General features: G+C 38.9%; 1 protein-coding gene across 3 annotated transcripts in view; it reads right to left on the bottom strand.

Moving 5' to 3' along the window:
• Positions 1 to 830: 830 nt before the first annotated feature.
• The window catches only part of zfyve28 (zinc finger, FYVE domain containing 28), a 33,536-nt gene continuing 16,926 nt past the window's right edge, over positions 831 to 17,440 (bottom strand). Inside the window, exons 3-15 of one of the 3 annotated variants that reach the window (XM_015007699.2) lie at positions 16,155 to 16,292; positions 15,852 to 16,054; positions 13,649 to 13,738; positions 13,481 to 13,570; positions 13,301 to 13,402; positions 12,052 to 12,665; positions 10,748 to 11,570; positions 9,846 to 9,941; positions 8,937 to 9,100; positions 8,739 to 8,855; positions 5,720 to 5,824; positions 5,509 to 5,612; positions 831 to 4,376 (exon numbers count right to left, since the gene is read on the bottom strand). In XM_015007699.2, coding sequence (XP_014863185.2) covers positions 4,245 to 4,376; positions 5,509 to 5,612; positions 5,720 to 5,824; positions 8,739 to 8,855; positions 8,937 to 9,100; positions 9,846 to 9,941; positions 10,748 to 11,570; positions 12,052 to 12,665; positions 13,301 to 13,402; positions 13,481 to 13,570; positions 13,649 to 13,738; positions 15,852 to 16,054; positions 16,155 to 16,292 — 2,778 coding nt within the window. In that variant the 3' untranslated portion in view covers positions 831 to 4,244. The remainder of the gene's footprint in view (positions 4,377 to 5,508; positions 5,613 to 5,719; positions 5,825 to 8,738; positions 8,856 to 8,936; positions 9,101 to 9,845; positions 9,942 to 10,747; positions 11,571 to 12,051; positions 12,666 to 13,300; positions 13,403 to 13,480; positions 13,571 to 13,648; positions 13,739 to 15,851; positions 16,055 to 16,154; positions 16,293 to 17,440) is intronic. The other 2 variants (XM_015007700.2, XM_015007701.2) reach the window with 2 other exon arrangements.

The following is a 17,440-nucleotide window of genomic DNA, read 5'->3' as shown; positions in this document are numbered from 1 at the left end:
CAGATTTTTAAATATTAAATGACTGAAATTTTGATCAGTTGCTCAGCATGCGAGTAGTCTTTTTATGAAATGTTTCTTTTAAAGTCATCTTTTTGGATCATTATGTTTACTTGTGTTAAATTTTTGAGAACTCTGTCCACCACTGCTAGTTAATTCACATTTAAACAAAATAGCTGAAATAAATACAGCTTAATTTCCATAACTAAAAGCTCAATAAAATCCCAAAATGAACTTGTATCATCGCATGTAAATATAATTCATAAAAATTTACTGAGCATAAACAGTAGTATTTTTTTATTAATAGTTTTTCATCTGTCTTGAGTTGATTTCTAAGGAGAGCTTGCCTCTAATATGGCGGACGCGCTGACATATCGTGTCTACGGAACAACAAAACCAACGAGACATTTCTGTCCATCTCGCTGTTCATCTTTAGGTGCTCTTTATATTAAAACATTAAGCCTTAAGTACAGGTTACACAGAACAGATTTACATTACAGTAAACACAGAGTAGCAAATATTTACATCTCCGATACGCCAACCCCCGCCTCAAAATACTAGAATGCGCTGCCCCCTGCTGGCAGATTATCAGATTGACCGCAGATTAACAACCGACCGTTAATTTTCCATCTCCATGAGTTTAATTTGGAGATGTCAAGTCTTTCAAATACTTAAAAAAAAAAAACTACAGTGAAAATTGATGTAAAATATCTCAGATTTATTACAAATCAGTCTTATTTTTTTCTAAATGTTTTCTAAAATCCTAATATCAATTTATAATTTATATATGTCTCACCTTCAGCTGCATCAAATGAGGAATCAAGACAACACGATCAAACAGAAAAGTTATTTATTTCAATATACATCCCATTTAAAACTATATAACATTATTTATCTGTTGAATATTTTACACAGCTCTTATGGAAATGAATTAAGTTTTACAAAATAAGACAAAGCTCTGAAATAATAATAAAAATAACAGAATATCCCACTCTTCACTACTGCATGATTCCTTTTCTTTACATCATAGTAATAACAGTTCCATGTTATCTGCATTCTTTATAAAAGAAAAATAGTGTTTCAGAGTTAAGTTTGTGTGTTTTTAGATGCAATGAGGGTCGCAGGGTGATTCTGAACATTTAAAGCCTGAGAAGTTGCTTCACGTCAGAGCAGAACGGACGAATTAAAAACTTATCCTTAGTGTTAACTGGAGGCTCAAATTAGCGTCTTTTCTCAGAAAAACATCTGATTTTTGTTGTTACCAAAACAGAAATGTGTCCAAAACAGCAGTGTTTAAAATTTCCATACACGCAAATCCATTAGGATTACTGCCCTACTATGAATCAAAAATGAAAATTTTATAAATTTTTTACAGAAATTGAGGAATATTTAATGTAGTATAATCCAGGGGTGTTCAAAGTGTGGCTCAGGGGCCATTTCTGGCCTTGGGCTACTTTTTGTGGGCCCCCAACTGCTGTTCAAAGAAAGATACAAATTTATTCTTTAAACTTTTTATTTTTAATAAGGTTTGAATTATTGGTGAATTAATTTGCAATGGAAAATGTTGAGTAAAACACAAAGAATTAATATTTTTATGACCAAATTTTTCTAATATGTAGAACCACTTTTACTTTTGCTGAAAAGTTGACTTTGACACACCCAAATCAGCATTGATTTATTTTATTAAAGAAAAAAAGTGACCCAAATCTTGCTTTTATAAGCAAGAATAATTCCTTTAATCAAGCCCAAAAAAATCTGAAAACTGGACGCGGCTCAAAGATTTCAATCAGTGAATAATTTCATTTTCTTTGACATTTTTCTTCCTAAAATGAACTTTTATTAAAACTATTTCAACCGACTGCAACCTGCTGCTAACATTCAGAATAATCAGCTCTGCGTGTTACTACCGTTGTGTCTGTTGGTTTATTTTACTCTGTTACATTTCAAAGTAAATTTTTAGTATCATTTATACCAGAATTAGTTTTTATTTTGCTGTTATTTTGAACACAAATGTTTCTGAAAGAAAAATGTCTGCAACCAAAATATCAGAGGTCTGTTTCATCGTGTGCAGAAGCGTCGCAATCAACAATATTGCACCAATAAAGCGATGAGGAAGTGAAGAAAGATGGGCAGCCCTGTAATCCTGCAAGGCTGCACCTGAGAGTTTGAGCTCCAAAAGGTCAAAGGTTGACCTCAGTGAAGGGACGCACTGGAAAAAGACAAAATCCTACCGAGGATTTTTGGTCGAGTTCCTACTGCAAATATCCGACTGCATATCAGGGCCAACGTTCTACAATAAATAAAAATGAAAAAAGGAGGAGGAGTAAATTTCAAAGACAAATTCTGACATTTTGAGATTAATTTCTGAAATTACTGACTTTTTTTAAGCCAATTTTAACTTTTCAAACTCAGAAATTTCAGCTTTTCACAGAAAATGTTTGACATTTCAAACTGAAACTTCTGAGGGTTTTTGTAAAAAAAAAAATTCTGAGATTAATCTCAGAAATTGATTTTATTTTCTAGATAATTTCCAACTTTTCAACTAAGAAATGTGTAATTTATTTTTTATAAGATTACTGAAATTAATCTCAGAATTTCTGCTTTTTTCTCGGAAATGTACTCCTCAGTTTTTCTGTCAGTCCTAAGCGGCCCTAATCGCAAATATCTTAGTAAAAAAAGACATCAAGTAATTTAGAAGCAGCTTTTCTGCAAGATGTAAGAGTTTGTTTTAAGTCAATAATTCCTTACTAGTGATGAAAAAGTTCTAGTACTACTGGCAGATTATTTAATTCATAACAAGACATTTTCCCATGTTTTAAGTGAAACAATCTCCCACTGGATCTATTATTTTTCATCAATATTAAGGAATTACTGACTTAAAACAAGCTCTTATAGAAACTAGTCCAAAATACTTGGTAAGACTTTATGTTTTTTCTCAGTGCAGCAAACTCGAAGCTAAGTTTCGATCCAGACCTCGTCTCCCAAACACAGTTAGACATTCATCACGTTAGAAAAGACCAAACTCCTCACAAAGCTCATATCAAAAGATTCCTGTGTTTCAGTTTCAGCCTGCTGAGTTTGTTTGGTGGCTCCATTGCTTGCAGACAGAATCATTATTTACATGTTGGTTTGACTTACATTCGTCTGATCTGACCCGTAAGGCTGGGCGACAAATCGATTTGATCGATTAATCCAATTTTTGGCTTCTGAAGATTTATTTTTTGGGAAATCTGGATTTTTTTTTTTACCAATGCGTTCCTGGGGTTTCTATAGTTCAGAGATGAGCCAGGGCGGCCATCTTGTTTGATAAGCGCATTTTAAAGCTTCTTTTTATTTGGATTTTGAATTCAGTTCAACTCTACGATGAAATATTAGGGCCAGGCTACAGTTTCATTTAAAATTAAGGTAATAAAATTACCAGAATAAAGTCGTACAACAATAAAGTTGAAGTATTACCAGAATAAAGATGTAATTTTAGAAGGATCAAGTTGTAATTTAATGAAAACTCTGGCATGAAAAGAAACAATTAAGTGAAGTTATACTTTAGTATCGGTTTTAGATATGAAAATAATAATTTTTTTTAACATGTCAGCATTAAATTATTGTCAGTAGCAGGACTTTGAAATTAATGTTTCTATTTAGAACAACAAACTGATCCTGATAAATAGAAGTGTTTTTTTCTCATTAAAATGTATTTTCCTGTAATTTCAAGATGCTCTTTTGGTAAAATTGTGTCATTATTCTGCTAACATTATATTATTCTCATAATTTAAAAACATTTTGTAGCCTGGCTCTGACACTCCGTCGTACAGCTTGCAGAAGAGATGATTGAAATAAAAACATTTATTTATCATTTAGGGAAAAAAAAATTGAGATCTGAGATTAAATTTTCAAGCTGTCTCGCCCAGCTCCACTGATCTGAGTTCTGTTGGAGCGCCGGTACCAGGACAGATGTGGGAAGCTCACAGAAGCAAACAGGAAGCTTCATTATTCACACCTGCAGAAGGGAAAAGTGTTCTGATTCTGTGGAGCAGACTGCAGAGCGTCTGGACCTCCAGTTCTGCTGACGCCTCGCCGTTCCTACAATCAGACCCGAGGTTCTCGCCTGGACTCTCCGCTCCCTGCGGCTGAGGTCAGCGACTACAATCATGACCTTTAAGGTTTCTCTGGAGCACTGTGGAGTGAATCTGTCCTTTGCATATTATGCTCTTGGAGCAGACGGTGTGCTTTTTGGTTCTGACCTGGGATCAGATGGCGGGCTTGTCGCTGTAGAAAGGCGTGACATGAAACATGTAGCAGTGGGTGCAGACCCGGACGGGCTTCACCTGGCCGTACCGCGGCAGCGGAGCCGAGTGGGACGAGCAGCGGGAGCAGAAGATCTGAGGAGAGAGAGAGAGTGAAATGTTGAGCCAGTGTTTTTCACAGTGGTGGCCACAGGAGGGCGCTGCAAAGCTGGAAGGAAGGTGAGGAACAAAATGGAAAAATAAATTAAAAAATTTATCTAATACATATTTTAATCATTTTTTTATTACGAGAAAGTTAATCTATATCTGAATCATTACATAAAAGAAAAAAACATCCATCTGGTTTCTGGCAATGAGTTAATCTGATTTTAGTATCTGGAAAATGAGCAGTTCCAGAAACCTCCGGAGTTTGTTACCTAGCAACCCCAGCCAAGCCCATCCCTGTTACCTAGCAACCCCAGGCAAGCACAGCTCCATTACCTAGCAACCCAAGCTAAGTTCCAGAATGTCTGGTCTGCAGGTTTCATCATCAAATAATACGTTACAGTAAAACAATTCATATAAATAATTACAGGATAATAAAATTAGGCAAAAGAAACATTTTTCCAAATCGGGTTCTTTCAACGTAAAGCTTATGAAACTTTTTTCCAATGGCTGCTGGAAAAGACAAGTGTTTTGTTGTTGACTTGTCATCCAGAAAACACCTGCTGGATTCTTGTTGGTTGTGCAGGAGGCTCCACTTCTGATTTTCAAAGATGTACGGTTGTGTAATTGCTCATTTGTTTGCAGCCATTTTCATGTGTCAGTGTAAATGTTGAGATGGGGGCGTGGCCTGTAGCAGCTTACTTCTATTAAAATGACAGATGACCTAAAACAGCTCATTCTGAAAATAAGTCAAGACTATAATCTCATTATCTAAGAATAATTTTGTGCAAAATAATAATAAATATGTTTGTATAGGCCATAGACCTATCCTAACCTTTTCAAAGAAGCATTATAGGTCACATTTTAAAAATATAAGTGAAAATAACTTTTTTGTGCAAAACCCTCCCAACTAAAATCAGAATGCATGAGGTAGCATTTATGCTAAACGAATGTAATAATAATTGAATAGTGAATAAAAGTGAGAGAAAAAAACATTTATTTTAAAAAACAAATATTTTGGGTTTGGAAAGGAAGATCCGGTCCAGAAGCTAATGCTATTTGGGGGCCCTGCTTGGGAACATTAAGCTACACGTTAGCTAGGGAGCTAACAGGAAGTCCTAACCTTTCCACAGCTCCTACAGTGATGCTTCCTGCGAATGACGGTGAAGGGAGCCTTGCAGGCAATGCAGGAGTTGCAGGCGTCGTCGGGGACCCAGTCTGGAGGATCTGCAGGGGAAAGGAAGAGAAAACGTGCAGCAGAAACGCCACCAGCTGAGAGGAAGACGAAGAGGAGCGCGCCGACAGCGACGCTTATAGTTTGTGGATCTGCTGACCTTCGAACTGTCCCTCCCGGGCTTTGGCTGCCAGTTCTGATGAAGAAATAGTTTCCTGACAGAGAGCACAATCCTCCAGCACCGCACTGCGCAGAACAGGGCCTACTGGGCATCACAGGGGACACATTTTAAACGGCTGCACTTAGTTCATGATTGAGAAGGCCTACACTGCAAAAACACTAAATCTTACCAAGTATTTTTGGTCCAGTTTCAGTGCAAATACCTTAGTACAAAATAACTTAAAAGTATATTTTCAGCAAGATTTAGGAGCTTATTTTAAGTTAACAATTCCTTAATAAAAAAAAGTTCTAGTTACACTGGCAGATTATTTCACTTATAACAAGACGAAGCTCTTATATCTTGCTGAAAATGTACTTGTAAGTTAGTTTTGTCTTTTTTTTTTTTTTTTTTTTTTTTTATTAGTTATTTTTCCATTCTAATAAAGACAAACAAACAAAAAAAGGAAACAAAAGAAACATTTTCCACACAACATTAACGTTACAATACACCAGCTCAAAACAAACAAAAAAATAAATAAATAATAATTAAAAAAATAAAATAAAATAAAAAAAAAATAAAACAGACACATTAATGCAATATATTATGTAAGGCTACGTGAAAAAATTGCAGAAATATCAAGACCAGTATACAATATAAAGGGATCCCAAATATTATGAAACATATCATCTCTATTATGTAATTTACTTGTTAAAAAGTCCAATGACACATACTCAAGGACAGTCCGTTGCCATTGTGTTATGGATGGGACCTTATCTGTTATCCAGTTCAAGAGGACACATTTTCTAGCGCAGAATGTAAGCATCCTGTACAGATGTTTTTCACAATTCTTCTTAAGGCTGTTGTTTGTCACTCCCAGTAACATATACATTGGATTACACTCAGTGCTAATGGAGAAGATCTTGTCCAACTCTTTCTTTATACTAAACCAGAATTGTTGAATTTTCCTACAGGACCAAAGACAGTGAGTCAGATTACCCACCTCTATTTTACATTTGAGGCAAAGCGGAGAAAGGTCTGGATTAAATCGATGACGCAGATATGGAGATATATGGGCCCGATGTAAAATTTTAAGTTGAATAGCTTTAACCTTATTACAAACACTTAAATAATTTGCGTTTTCCCAAGCTTCACCCCAAGCCTCATTGCTGATCTCTATGGCTAGCTCTTTTTCCCATGTCTCCTTTAAGGCAGTCAATTTAGTAACCCCTAATTCTTTTAATAAACTATAACAGGTCTTAGTAGAACTTGTAATTTTTGGTTTAAATAATTGATTTTCACAATCAGAGACATTTTGGTTGATGAGAATTGTTGTGTTCTTCAAAATGTAGTCCCTCACCTGTAAATACCGGAAAAAATCATGTCTGTGAACATTATATTTGGTAACTAACTGATCGAAGGACATCAAATTTGGCCCGTCCATTAAATCAGAAAGAACAGATATGCCTTTTGTTGCCCATACTTGAAAGCCAGAGTCATAAATCCCAGGTAAAAAAAGGGGATTATCACATAGTGGGGTGAAAAGAGATGTTAGGTTAGACCTGCCCTCAAGCTTTTGAATTACTTGCCAAGCTTTAACAGTAGATAAGGTGAGAGGATTACTACAACACAATTTTAATTTTTTAAGTTTGTTAAGAAATAGTAAGTTTTTCAGAGGGATGCCAGACATGGAGCTCTCTATGTCAAGCCAGAGAGAAACTGGTTTCTGTATCCAATCAGCAGCTACTCGCATATGAACACTAAGCTGGTACTTTCTTATATCTGGGAGGTCAAGACCGCCTTCTATGGATGGAAGACAGAGTGTAGAAATTTTTAGACGAGGTTTTCTCCCTGCCCATATAAAAGAACTAAACCAGCCATTTAAAGTTTTAATGGTCTTATGTGTAAAAATGATTGGAACCATCTGTATTGGATATAATAACCTGGGTAGGACATTCATTTTCAGAAGAGCAACGCGGCCAAGCCAAGATAATGGTAAGGTCTTCCATCTCTCCAGGTCCAATCTAACGCGCTCAAACAAGGGGGTGAAATTACTTTTATACATTTGATCAAAAGCAGGTGTGATCTTGATCCCTAAATACACAAAACCCTCTGGAGACCACTTAAAGGGGAAAGAAGAGAGAGTCTGGGGTTTTTGTTTCAATATGCCTAATGGCATAACTTCTGATTTGTTGAAATTGATTTTATAACCTGAAATGTCACTGAATTTATTGATGGTCTCAATGAGAGAGGGTATGGATGTTTCGGGCTGAGTCAATACCACCAACACATCGTCAGCATATAAGGTGATTTTATGCTGTCTTTGTCCAATGGTTAGGCCTCGTATGTCCTCCCGAGCTCTCACCGCTTCTGCGAATGGCTCCACTGCCAAGGCAAAGAGCAGGGGGGAGAGAGGGCAGCCCTGCCTAGTCCCTCTCAAAACATGGAAGTTGGGGGACCGCAACCCATTTGTAAGAACCGCTGAGCAGGGATTATTATACAAAAGCATAACCCATTTCACAAAATTCTCACTGAGGCCAAACTGCCGTAATGTAGAAAACAGGTAGGGCCTAGTTTTGTCTTTTTAAGTGTACGAAGATATTTGCACTAGAAACTAGACCAATGTACTCCTTCGGGAAAAAGGATAAAAATAACCAAAACAATCTCTAAAAGTTGCTCTCACAAATTTTTCTGGCATTTAGCAAATAGAAATAATGTTAGTAAATCTAACCAACCTAAAACAAGAAATGTTTGGTCTGATTTAGCTTCAGACAGCGAGAAAAAAATATCTCTTTAATAAGCGTATGAAAATATCTGGTTTCAACTGCAAATAATATTTTCCAATTTTGATTTTGGATTTTTGAGAACTTTATTATAAAACTGTGCAGTTTGAATATCCAGCACTTTCAAAGACTTTATACAGAAATTAAGCACTTTTCCAAAGTTTCCTTTTCCCCATCTTTAATATCCAAACACGTTTTCCTCCACGGTACTGAATGTAAAATATTAATCCATTCCTCACCTTTCTTTTGCTTATCGTTGTCTCCTTGCTCGCACTTCGTCGCCATTACTTCGAAGAGAGTCTTCAGGATGCTCCGCAGGTCGCTGGCGTAGTTGGTCTGCAGCTGATCGGCGACGCCTGCATCACACAGAAACATCGATGCATCATGTACGACCTGGAGGCTCGTGCCGCTGCCGCTCAGAGAGGGAGGAACTTCACCTGATATGCAAACGAAGAGACGGTGGATGAGGTCACTGCTGCTGTGGAACCGGGAGCGGATCTTGCTCCTCGCTGCCACCCTGGAGTCCTGCAGGGCCAGCCTGATCTCCTGCTGGTCCAGGTCCTCCGAAGTCCCTGAGCTCGGAGTCAGGCTGCTGACGGGGCTGAACAAGAAATTCAAAATTAACTTTTTTATCTGAAGAATGATCTGATCCTGCATAAACTTTGCTGTTACTGCATCCGAAACCCCAAAGACACTGAACTTTGACATTTATAGCTTCAATTGGCGACTGAAACTGATTTAGGGCTGAAACGATTAATCAATGAATCATGATTAATCAGATTAATCAATTACTGAAATGATCTCCAACTAATTTTGTAATTGGTTAATCATTAACTGGAGTATTCACAGTTAAAAAAATTCAATTTGCTAACAGAAAAATATATTTAGAGTAGTAATTAAAACTACTGTAGTTTTAATTACTAGAGTAGTTACTAGAAATGCAAAAAAAATATATACAACTACATTTAAAATAAAAAAATCTTTGTAAAAATGTTCTACCCACAACTCCTCTCAGTTCAAATTCTGTAAATAAATTAAAAAATCTTATAATAAGTAACTTTTGTTATTAATTTATGAATCAGTTAAAGCAACAGTTATTCAATTAATCTACAAATAATTACACTAAATGCACTAAAGGAATGCTGTGTTGTTGCATTTTAGGTTTATTTTCTTATTTAAAATGGAATTAAATTGTTTATGTGCATATAAAGGATGAAATGAAAAATCAGCAGATTGTGGTGGTTTATTATCCAACTAATTGTCAGAACAATCGCTAACTAAAATAATCGATAGGAGCATTAAATCTGAGTAGACACATTTATTTAGCGGGGACAGGAAGTTGTTACCTTGGAGTGTAAGCACTGCTCGACAGACTACATGTGGTGACCGACACACTGTCGCAGTCACTACCTGACACAGAGCTGAGGGGCGACTTCTGAAAACTAAAAACAACCAAAAGAACAAACAGAAATAAAGAAGGATACGACTGATACTTGGTCAAATAAAGAGAGGAGAGTTATAAATCAAAATAAAAGTAAAATAATGAGACAACAAAAAAGGACGGAAAGAAAAATGTGGCGCATTATTTATGCACTGCAAAAACACAAAGTCTTAGCAAGTATTTTGCTCTATAGGTTCTAGTGCAAATACCTTAGTTTACCTGAAAAAATTTACCTACAAGTAACTTTTCAGCAAGACATAGAAGCTTGTTTTAAGGCAATAATTCCTTAATATTAATTTTAAAAAAGTTCTACTTCCACTACCAGATTATTTGACAAGTAGGGCTGGACAAAAAGGTAATAACAACTAACTCACTGTTCGGTTACCTAGCAACTCACTCATGCCATGGTTACCTAGCAACAACTTGTTGAGTATCGTACGCAGCAGCAGTTTCAGGTTCCCCCACTGTGCCTCATAACTGCTACAAAACAAAACTGAACAGCTTGGAGTGAAAACTGGATAAAACTGGAAACCAGTTTAGCCGTATTTCTGATATTTGAAACAAAAAAACTCTAGACTGATGTGAAACGCTTATGAAGTTTTTCAGCCACATCGTCCGGGCCTACTGATATCACTCTGGACCTGGGAACCCAAAGAACGCATCGGTGAAGTAAAAAAATACAGATTTTCAAAAGAATTGCATTTTCAAAGCCAAAACTTTGATTAATTGCTGAAGCTAAACAAAAATACTTGGTAAAATGTTGTGTTTTTGTAGTGAGACAGGTTGAATTTTCCTACTGAAACAAACCTGGAGCATCTCCTGATGTCCTCCTTGGGCTCCTTATTGTCTATCCTGTCATTGTCCAGGTCGTTCTCTCGCTGCCGGGCTTCGCCGGCTTGCTGCCTCCTGTCGTGGCTCAGTTGGCGGCTGAACGTTGACGCTCCCTGGCCTCCTCTGGAGCCCCGTCCTGGAGCCACCAGGCACTTGTCACAGAGCAGCGAATCTGAGCCCTCCGCCGGCGGATCCCCAGGGCGGCGAGCGGACGGGGGAGTCTGCTGGCCGAGCTCGCCCTTAGCGAACCGCTGGTGGGCGCGCGGCGGCAGCTGGCAGGCGGCGGACTGGATGACGGCGCTGGATGCCGGCGTCTTGCAGTGTTTGTCCAGACCCAGAGCCAGGCCCAGCTCCAAGCCGGCGGTATCCGAGGCAACGCCGCCGTCGTCGTGAGCGTCCTCGCAGCTCCCGCAGCACACGCAGGAGTTCAGCAGACAGTGAGTGGCCACTAGGGGGCCGCAGGGCTCGATCTCGGATGCAGCGGGCCGGGGCAGCAGCAGCTTGTCCACGGCCAGCTCCGTCAGGCTGGGCGAGCGCGGATTGAAGATGACGGTAGCCGACAGCTTCATCCCGCCCATGCGGTGGGCAATGACCTCCGCCGTTTCCGACGCAGTGCCCTCTAACCCCCTGTCCCAGCCGTTGCTGTAAGGCAGCGGCTCATTGCCGGGGGCGTGGGAGTAGAGGGGGCGCTTTGCCGCGGGACATGGCTGCTCCGACGTTGTCGCAGAGCTCCATCCGTTGATACCGGAACCGGGTCCGGGTTTCTGCTGCATGGGAGGCGTCGATCCCTTAGGCAGGGCTGGACAATAAATCAATGATCAATGTTAACACATAATATATCTGATGGAATATTCACTGAACAGACTTTACTTTTTTTCACATAATTTTAAGACGTCCTGGTGAAATTGCACCTTTTTTCTGTTATTACTATGATAAAATTCTCATAATTAAACACGACTTCTCATAGCTTCAGCCTAAAATTTACCTGCAAAATTTACAAAAGGGACAAAAAAAAGATTTTCTTTCCTTTGTAATTTCTCTTTTTTAAACTCTGGTATAACAATAAATTAATTTTCAAAGTTTTTTTCTCATTTAAGTAAGTTTTTTTTTGTAATTTCAAGATGCTCTGGTAAAACTGCATCTTATTTCTGCTAATATTATGAAAGTATTTTGTAATTAACATAAATTCTAAAACTCAGTCGTATAACTCACAGAGGGACTGAAAACATTTTCTAGAGAAAAACTTTAGATTGGAACTGGTTCTGGTAGGTTTTATTTACCTTTAGGAGACACGATGCAGCTGCCGTCTCCTGCCGCGTCGACGTCCTCCATGAAGAAAACCCGATCCTCCTCCTCCACGTAGAGGCCGGTTCTGATCCGGTTCGCCGCCATCCTGCGTGGCGACGCCTGCGTGCTGGAGGCGCCGCTGGAGCCGGCGGGCTCCGCCCTGCTGGGCTGGCGGGCCGGGGACTGGCCCTGGCTGGGCGGGGACAGCAGCGTGGACATTTCGTCCCCCACCCTGTACACCATCATGTTCAGCTGCTCCAGCTCCTCCTCGTCGTACTGCATGGAGCAGGCCAGCTCCGCCTCCTCCGCCTCCTCGCACAGCAGGCCTTGCTCCGGCTCCTCCTCGCCGCTCTGGGTTTCCACCTCCTCCCAGCCGTTCTCCACCTCCGCCAACTCCTCGTCCTGATCAGGGGAGACGAACACGGGGAGCGGGTCCTCTTCCCCGCCGCCCTCCCCGTTGGAGGCGTCGTTGGCGAGGCTGCGGGAAGACGGGTTCTCCTGGACCGGAACCGGGATGCCGTTTGAGGCCAGCTCCCCGTCCTGGGAGATGCACAGGTTCTTCTCCAGAGTCAGCAGCTCCTCCTCAGTCAGAGTCTGCAGGAGATCTCTGCAGGAGGAACCACAACAAACTTAGGCTGCGTTCACACTGCAGCCTGAAGTGACCCAAATACCATTTTTCAGTTTTAAAGCACCTGAATCTGATGTTTTCATGACAGTCTGAACAAAACAGATCGGATTTTTTGGAATGCGACCCAGGCCATTTGGATGCTTATTACTGATTACTGATCTTTAAAAATCGTGACCTGCTGATTCTGATTTTGGCAGATACCAATTCTGTCATTTGAAATGTTGCTAAATAAAGCAAGAAAGTCACTGAGTTGGGAAAAGTGGGGTGACTATTGTTAACTACAAACATGCAACATGAGCTGGTGGGCAACTGGCAGATTATTTCACTTATGACATGGGAAAAATGTCTTGTTACAAGTGAAATAATCAGCCAGTGAAACAAGTTATTTTTCTTCGATACTAAGGAAATATTTACTTAAAACAAGCTCATATTTCTTGCTGAAAGTTATTTTTCTCTTCTTTCAAGTGTAATCAGATATTTGCGCTGGAAACTAAAGAAAACTTACTTGTGCTTTTGCAGTGAAATTTGTATAGTTTTTAAAATATGCAGGCCTTTTGAAGATCAGGCCCTTAAAGCTCTGTGACAAAGACGGATGGATCTCTTCATGGATTTACCTGATTTTCTTCAATAAAGTGCGAAAAGGCCTGAAGAGCTCCGACATGTCCTCAGATTTCCGGTCGAGGTTAAGAGGTCCCTCAGGATAAACGACCAGCCCGCTGAAAGCATGAGCAGCGTCCTGTGAGACGAAGGTGGGACGGAGCGGAAAACATCGACAGGAAAACGGGCATGCTTACCAAACAATGGCCAGTCTGGGAATGGTAAACATCAGAGCAGGTTCGTAGTCATCGATCATGTCCTGGGTGAGGTAGCCCAGCCGGAGCGCCCTGAAGGGGACGGAGACACCGTCAGATTCTGACTGACTCAAGAGATTATTGGAGGATGATTTTCTACTGCAAACTCACCGTTCAACAGTTTCACAGAAGAGGACAATCACCTCCTGCTGCACGTCGTATTCTTTGGGACTTTTCACAGGCACCATGGCTGACACGTAGCTGAAACAGAAGAAGAAGCGTTAGGCTAAAAATGTTCAAAACTTGGCAAAAATGTTTCTTTAGTTCTGATGGAAACATTTAAAGGGGTGAAGGGTGATACACAGTCGCTGTGTTTGCACAAAGATTTGTCAATATTCCACTAATGTAAAAAAAAAAATACAATTTTGCAATTATGATGTTTCCATTAAAAAACAAACACAAATTAAAAATCAAACATGAATAAGTTTGTTCACGCAAACTTATTCATGTTTGCATGAATCAATGATTAAAAATCAGGCAGCTCCATCATTTTCCTACCACTTCCTGTTGTCTTCTTCATCGTTTTTGCCAGTAGAAATAACCTGTTATTGATCACAACTCGTGTTATGCAAAAAAAGAAGTGTATCCATTGTAGTTTTGCAAAATACGCTAATTTCAAAATGGCTGAAAAATTACTTCAAGCATTTCATCAAAAAACGTGAGATTTTATTCGCAATTGTCGTGTTTCCTTTACGCAGATTTATTTCAGTATTTCCAATTTGTGCAATTATATTGTGATTGGAAACGCAGCGACTGATTAGGCATGAGTTACAACATTTAATTTCCCTTTGGGATTAATAAAGTATTTCTGAATTTGAACTGAATAACATTCTGACCACAGAGGAGTAAACTGGGTTAGACTATGTCCAGAACTGCATCTCTGGGGCGTTTCCAGTGTATATTGATGGATTTATCAGAAATCCATCATGGCTGAAACAGTTGTTTGGTGAAGATGTAGCTTCAGGACAAAAAACGGGATGCTTGGGTCATTCCTCTGACACCTATTTAAGTAAAACATAGACACAACTTGGAACTTTTCTAGAGCATTTTTACACCCAAACACAGAGCATGAGGTGTAAATTTGGCCTCCAAATTCCTTACATTTCAATCCAACCAAGCGTCTGTCGGATGTTTTGGGAAAACAAGTCGGAATTTGGGAGTTTCCGTCTCCCAAATTCCAGAACTTAATGAACATCTAACATTTTTGTGTCTTCAAAGGTCCAACAGTGCCCATACCTTCATATGATCATTTATTGTGATAAATTTATTATGATACACATTTTAATTCATTGTCATCACAATGAACTGCAATCAGTGATGTCTAACACTGCCCGTATTGCTGCGATTGCTAGTTTTGCTATTTTCTCCACTGTTGATTCAATGAGAGCATCAATACATATCAATACATTTGAAAGTATGTTTAATTGTGGTTACTGTGTGCAGCAGCTTATTGATAAAAAATAGGGCTGGGTGATGTGGCAGAAAAACTTTTCACAGTGTCAGCATTTCATTTCAGATAACTGTCGATATTGATTAGCACTAATACTCTTTTTTTGTTTTAAATATCTGAAATCCTGCCAAATTGGTGGCGTGAACTTTTTTGTTTTAGCCACAGTTTTCACATTTTATTTATCTATCTATCTATCTATCTATCTATCTATCTATCTATCTATCTATCTATCTATCTATCTATCTATCTATCTATCTATCTATCTATCACTTTTAAGCAGTTATGGAGGCACAGTGGCAAAACTTAAACTGCCACAAGTTTGTTGCTAGGTAACCAAAGAATGAATCAGTTGCTAGGTAACCAAAGAATGAGTGAGTCAGTTGATTCCACCAACCTAGCTTAGCTAGCTGAGAGGCTAAAGGCTTTCCTCTGCCTACATTTCCCAGAATGCTGTGCAGTTCTGGATCAGAGTTCAGTGAAACTATTGAATATTCTACCGGATGCATTATCTACTGATATTGACCATGTGTCTACTGCGATACATAACTGATTTATTACAATACATAACATACAAACCACACTTCTTTATGTGACTGACTGGAGACCTAAAGAAATACATTACAAGCTGGAATGTTTTTCAAGAGCAGTATTTGCATTTGTGGGGCTGTTATTGCTGTGTCACAGTCATACAGTTACCTAAAAAATTCAATATATTCACTTTAATCATTATCACAATAGTACCACAAAATACTGTGATAAAACTAGGTAAATATTGCCCACCACTAACGGATTATTTCAGCAAGTAGTCATAATGTTATGCCTAATTTAGGTCCAATAATGCAATGTTTATGATCTCTCGTTCACCTGAGCTCAAACTCAGCGAAAAGGCTGTCGAAGTGTCGTAAAGCGTCCTTCATGCGGTCTGTGTAGAAGTTGAGGTCTCGCAGGGCCTGGTCTCTGGTGATGCTGCGCACCTCCTCCAGGCTGCGCGTCAGGTCTTTCGCCAGGGGTCTCATGGCGATGCTCTCTATCTCCCTGTTCATGATGATGGAGCCTGCAGCCAAACACTGGACAGGAACCAGTTTACAGCCATGGTGAATTTCAGCTCCACCGCTGGATTTCTGCAGGTTGTTTTCGTCCCGACTGAAGCAAGAGGGAATTGCCTACCTCAGCTCCGAACCACAGCTGTCCCGCCAAGTTGTCATGGCGAATCTCCTCGGGGAACTTGACGCAGAAGTCTCTGTTTGCGCGGTCGTTGGGGATACATTCATCCATGATCTGGCTGATGATGTTCAACACGTTGTCCTGCAGAAAAGCAAAGAAACACATTCTGAAGAGTAATTTTTGATTGAAATTAGGTCTGTTAGATAAATTAAATTAAAACAAGCTCAATAATTTCCATTTGCATGATTTATTGTTCTTCTCTTTTCTCTCTATCAAAAACTGGGTAACAAACCTCTTTAGTCTGGTGTGTTGGTCTCACCTTTTTTAAAAGACAATTTTGTTTACAGATGCTTCATAATTCATTTATTTGTTTATTTATTTTCAATATCTAAAATGTGCGACAGACTGGCGACCTGTCCAGGGTGTACCCCGCCTCTCGCCCGGAACGTGAGCTGGAGATAGGCACCAGCACCCCTCCCGATCCCACTGAGGGACAAGGGTGAAGGAAAATGGATGGATGGATGGAATATCTAAAATGTCTTCCAGTTCCAGTGCTTGTTAGAATTTAAAGTGTATGGATATTTGAGAATGTATTCTTAAATTATTTTGCCATTACCTTTGCAATACCTGAAAACAGTATGAAAACAACAATATTATTGTTTATCGCGATAACTTCTGGAGCAATTTATCGTTCATTAGTTGCAACGCCTAGTTGTAACTAATGATTATTTTATTGATTAATTTTTCTGACAATTAATCTGACAGAAAAAAATGGCACATTCTACAGTTTTTATTTAACTACTTTGGTCTTTTATACAATGTTAGAAAATACATTACAAGATGCAAATAAACAAATAATTTAACTACTTTTCTTTGTTAAACAACAAAACATTTTATTCCTTTTGTGAATTTGAACCTGGTGAAGTTAAAACATATTTACAGACAAATGTGTTTTTATCATACTGATTTTTGTACAGCTTTGGTTTAATTACTGCTCTGAATATGTTGTTTTTTTCAGAAAATTGCATTTTTTGAATTAACGATCAATAAAGTAGTTTGTTTAACTTTCTCCTAACTTTCAAATTCTCCAAATTTTCTTAGGCAACAGAAGCCCCGACTTTAAACTCCTGAGATCCATGAAGTTCTAAAGTTAAACTTTCCAACGGCTTAAATAATATTATGAATCTTCAATCTCATTTATTTTTTTATGTAAGTAAGATATTATAAAACAAATACCTTCACTGATTACTTGTAATTAATTTGACTGAAGGTAAATAAATATTTATCTG

This window comes from Poecilia mexicana, unplaced genomic scaffold, assembly GCF_051168715.1.
Source record: "Poecilia mexicana isolate PSO_F unplaced genomic scaffold, ASM5116871v1 scaffold_22, whole genome shotgun sequence".
NCBI lineage: Eukaryota > Metazoa > Chordata > Actinopteri > Cyprinodontiformes > Poeciliidae > Poecilia > Poecilia mexicana.
Note: the sequence above shows the minus strand (reverse complement) of the source record. Positions and strands in the feature narration are given on the sequence as shown.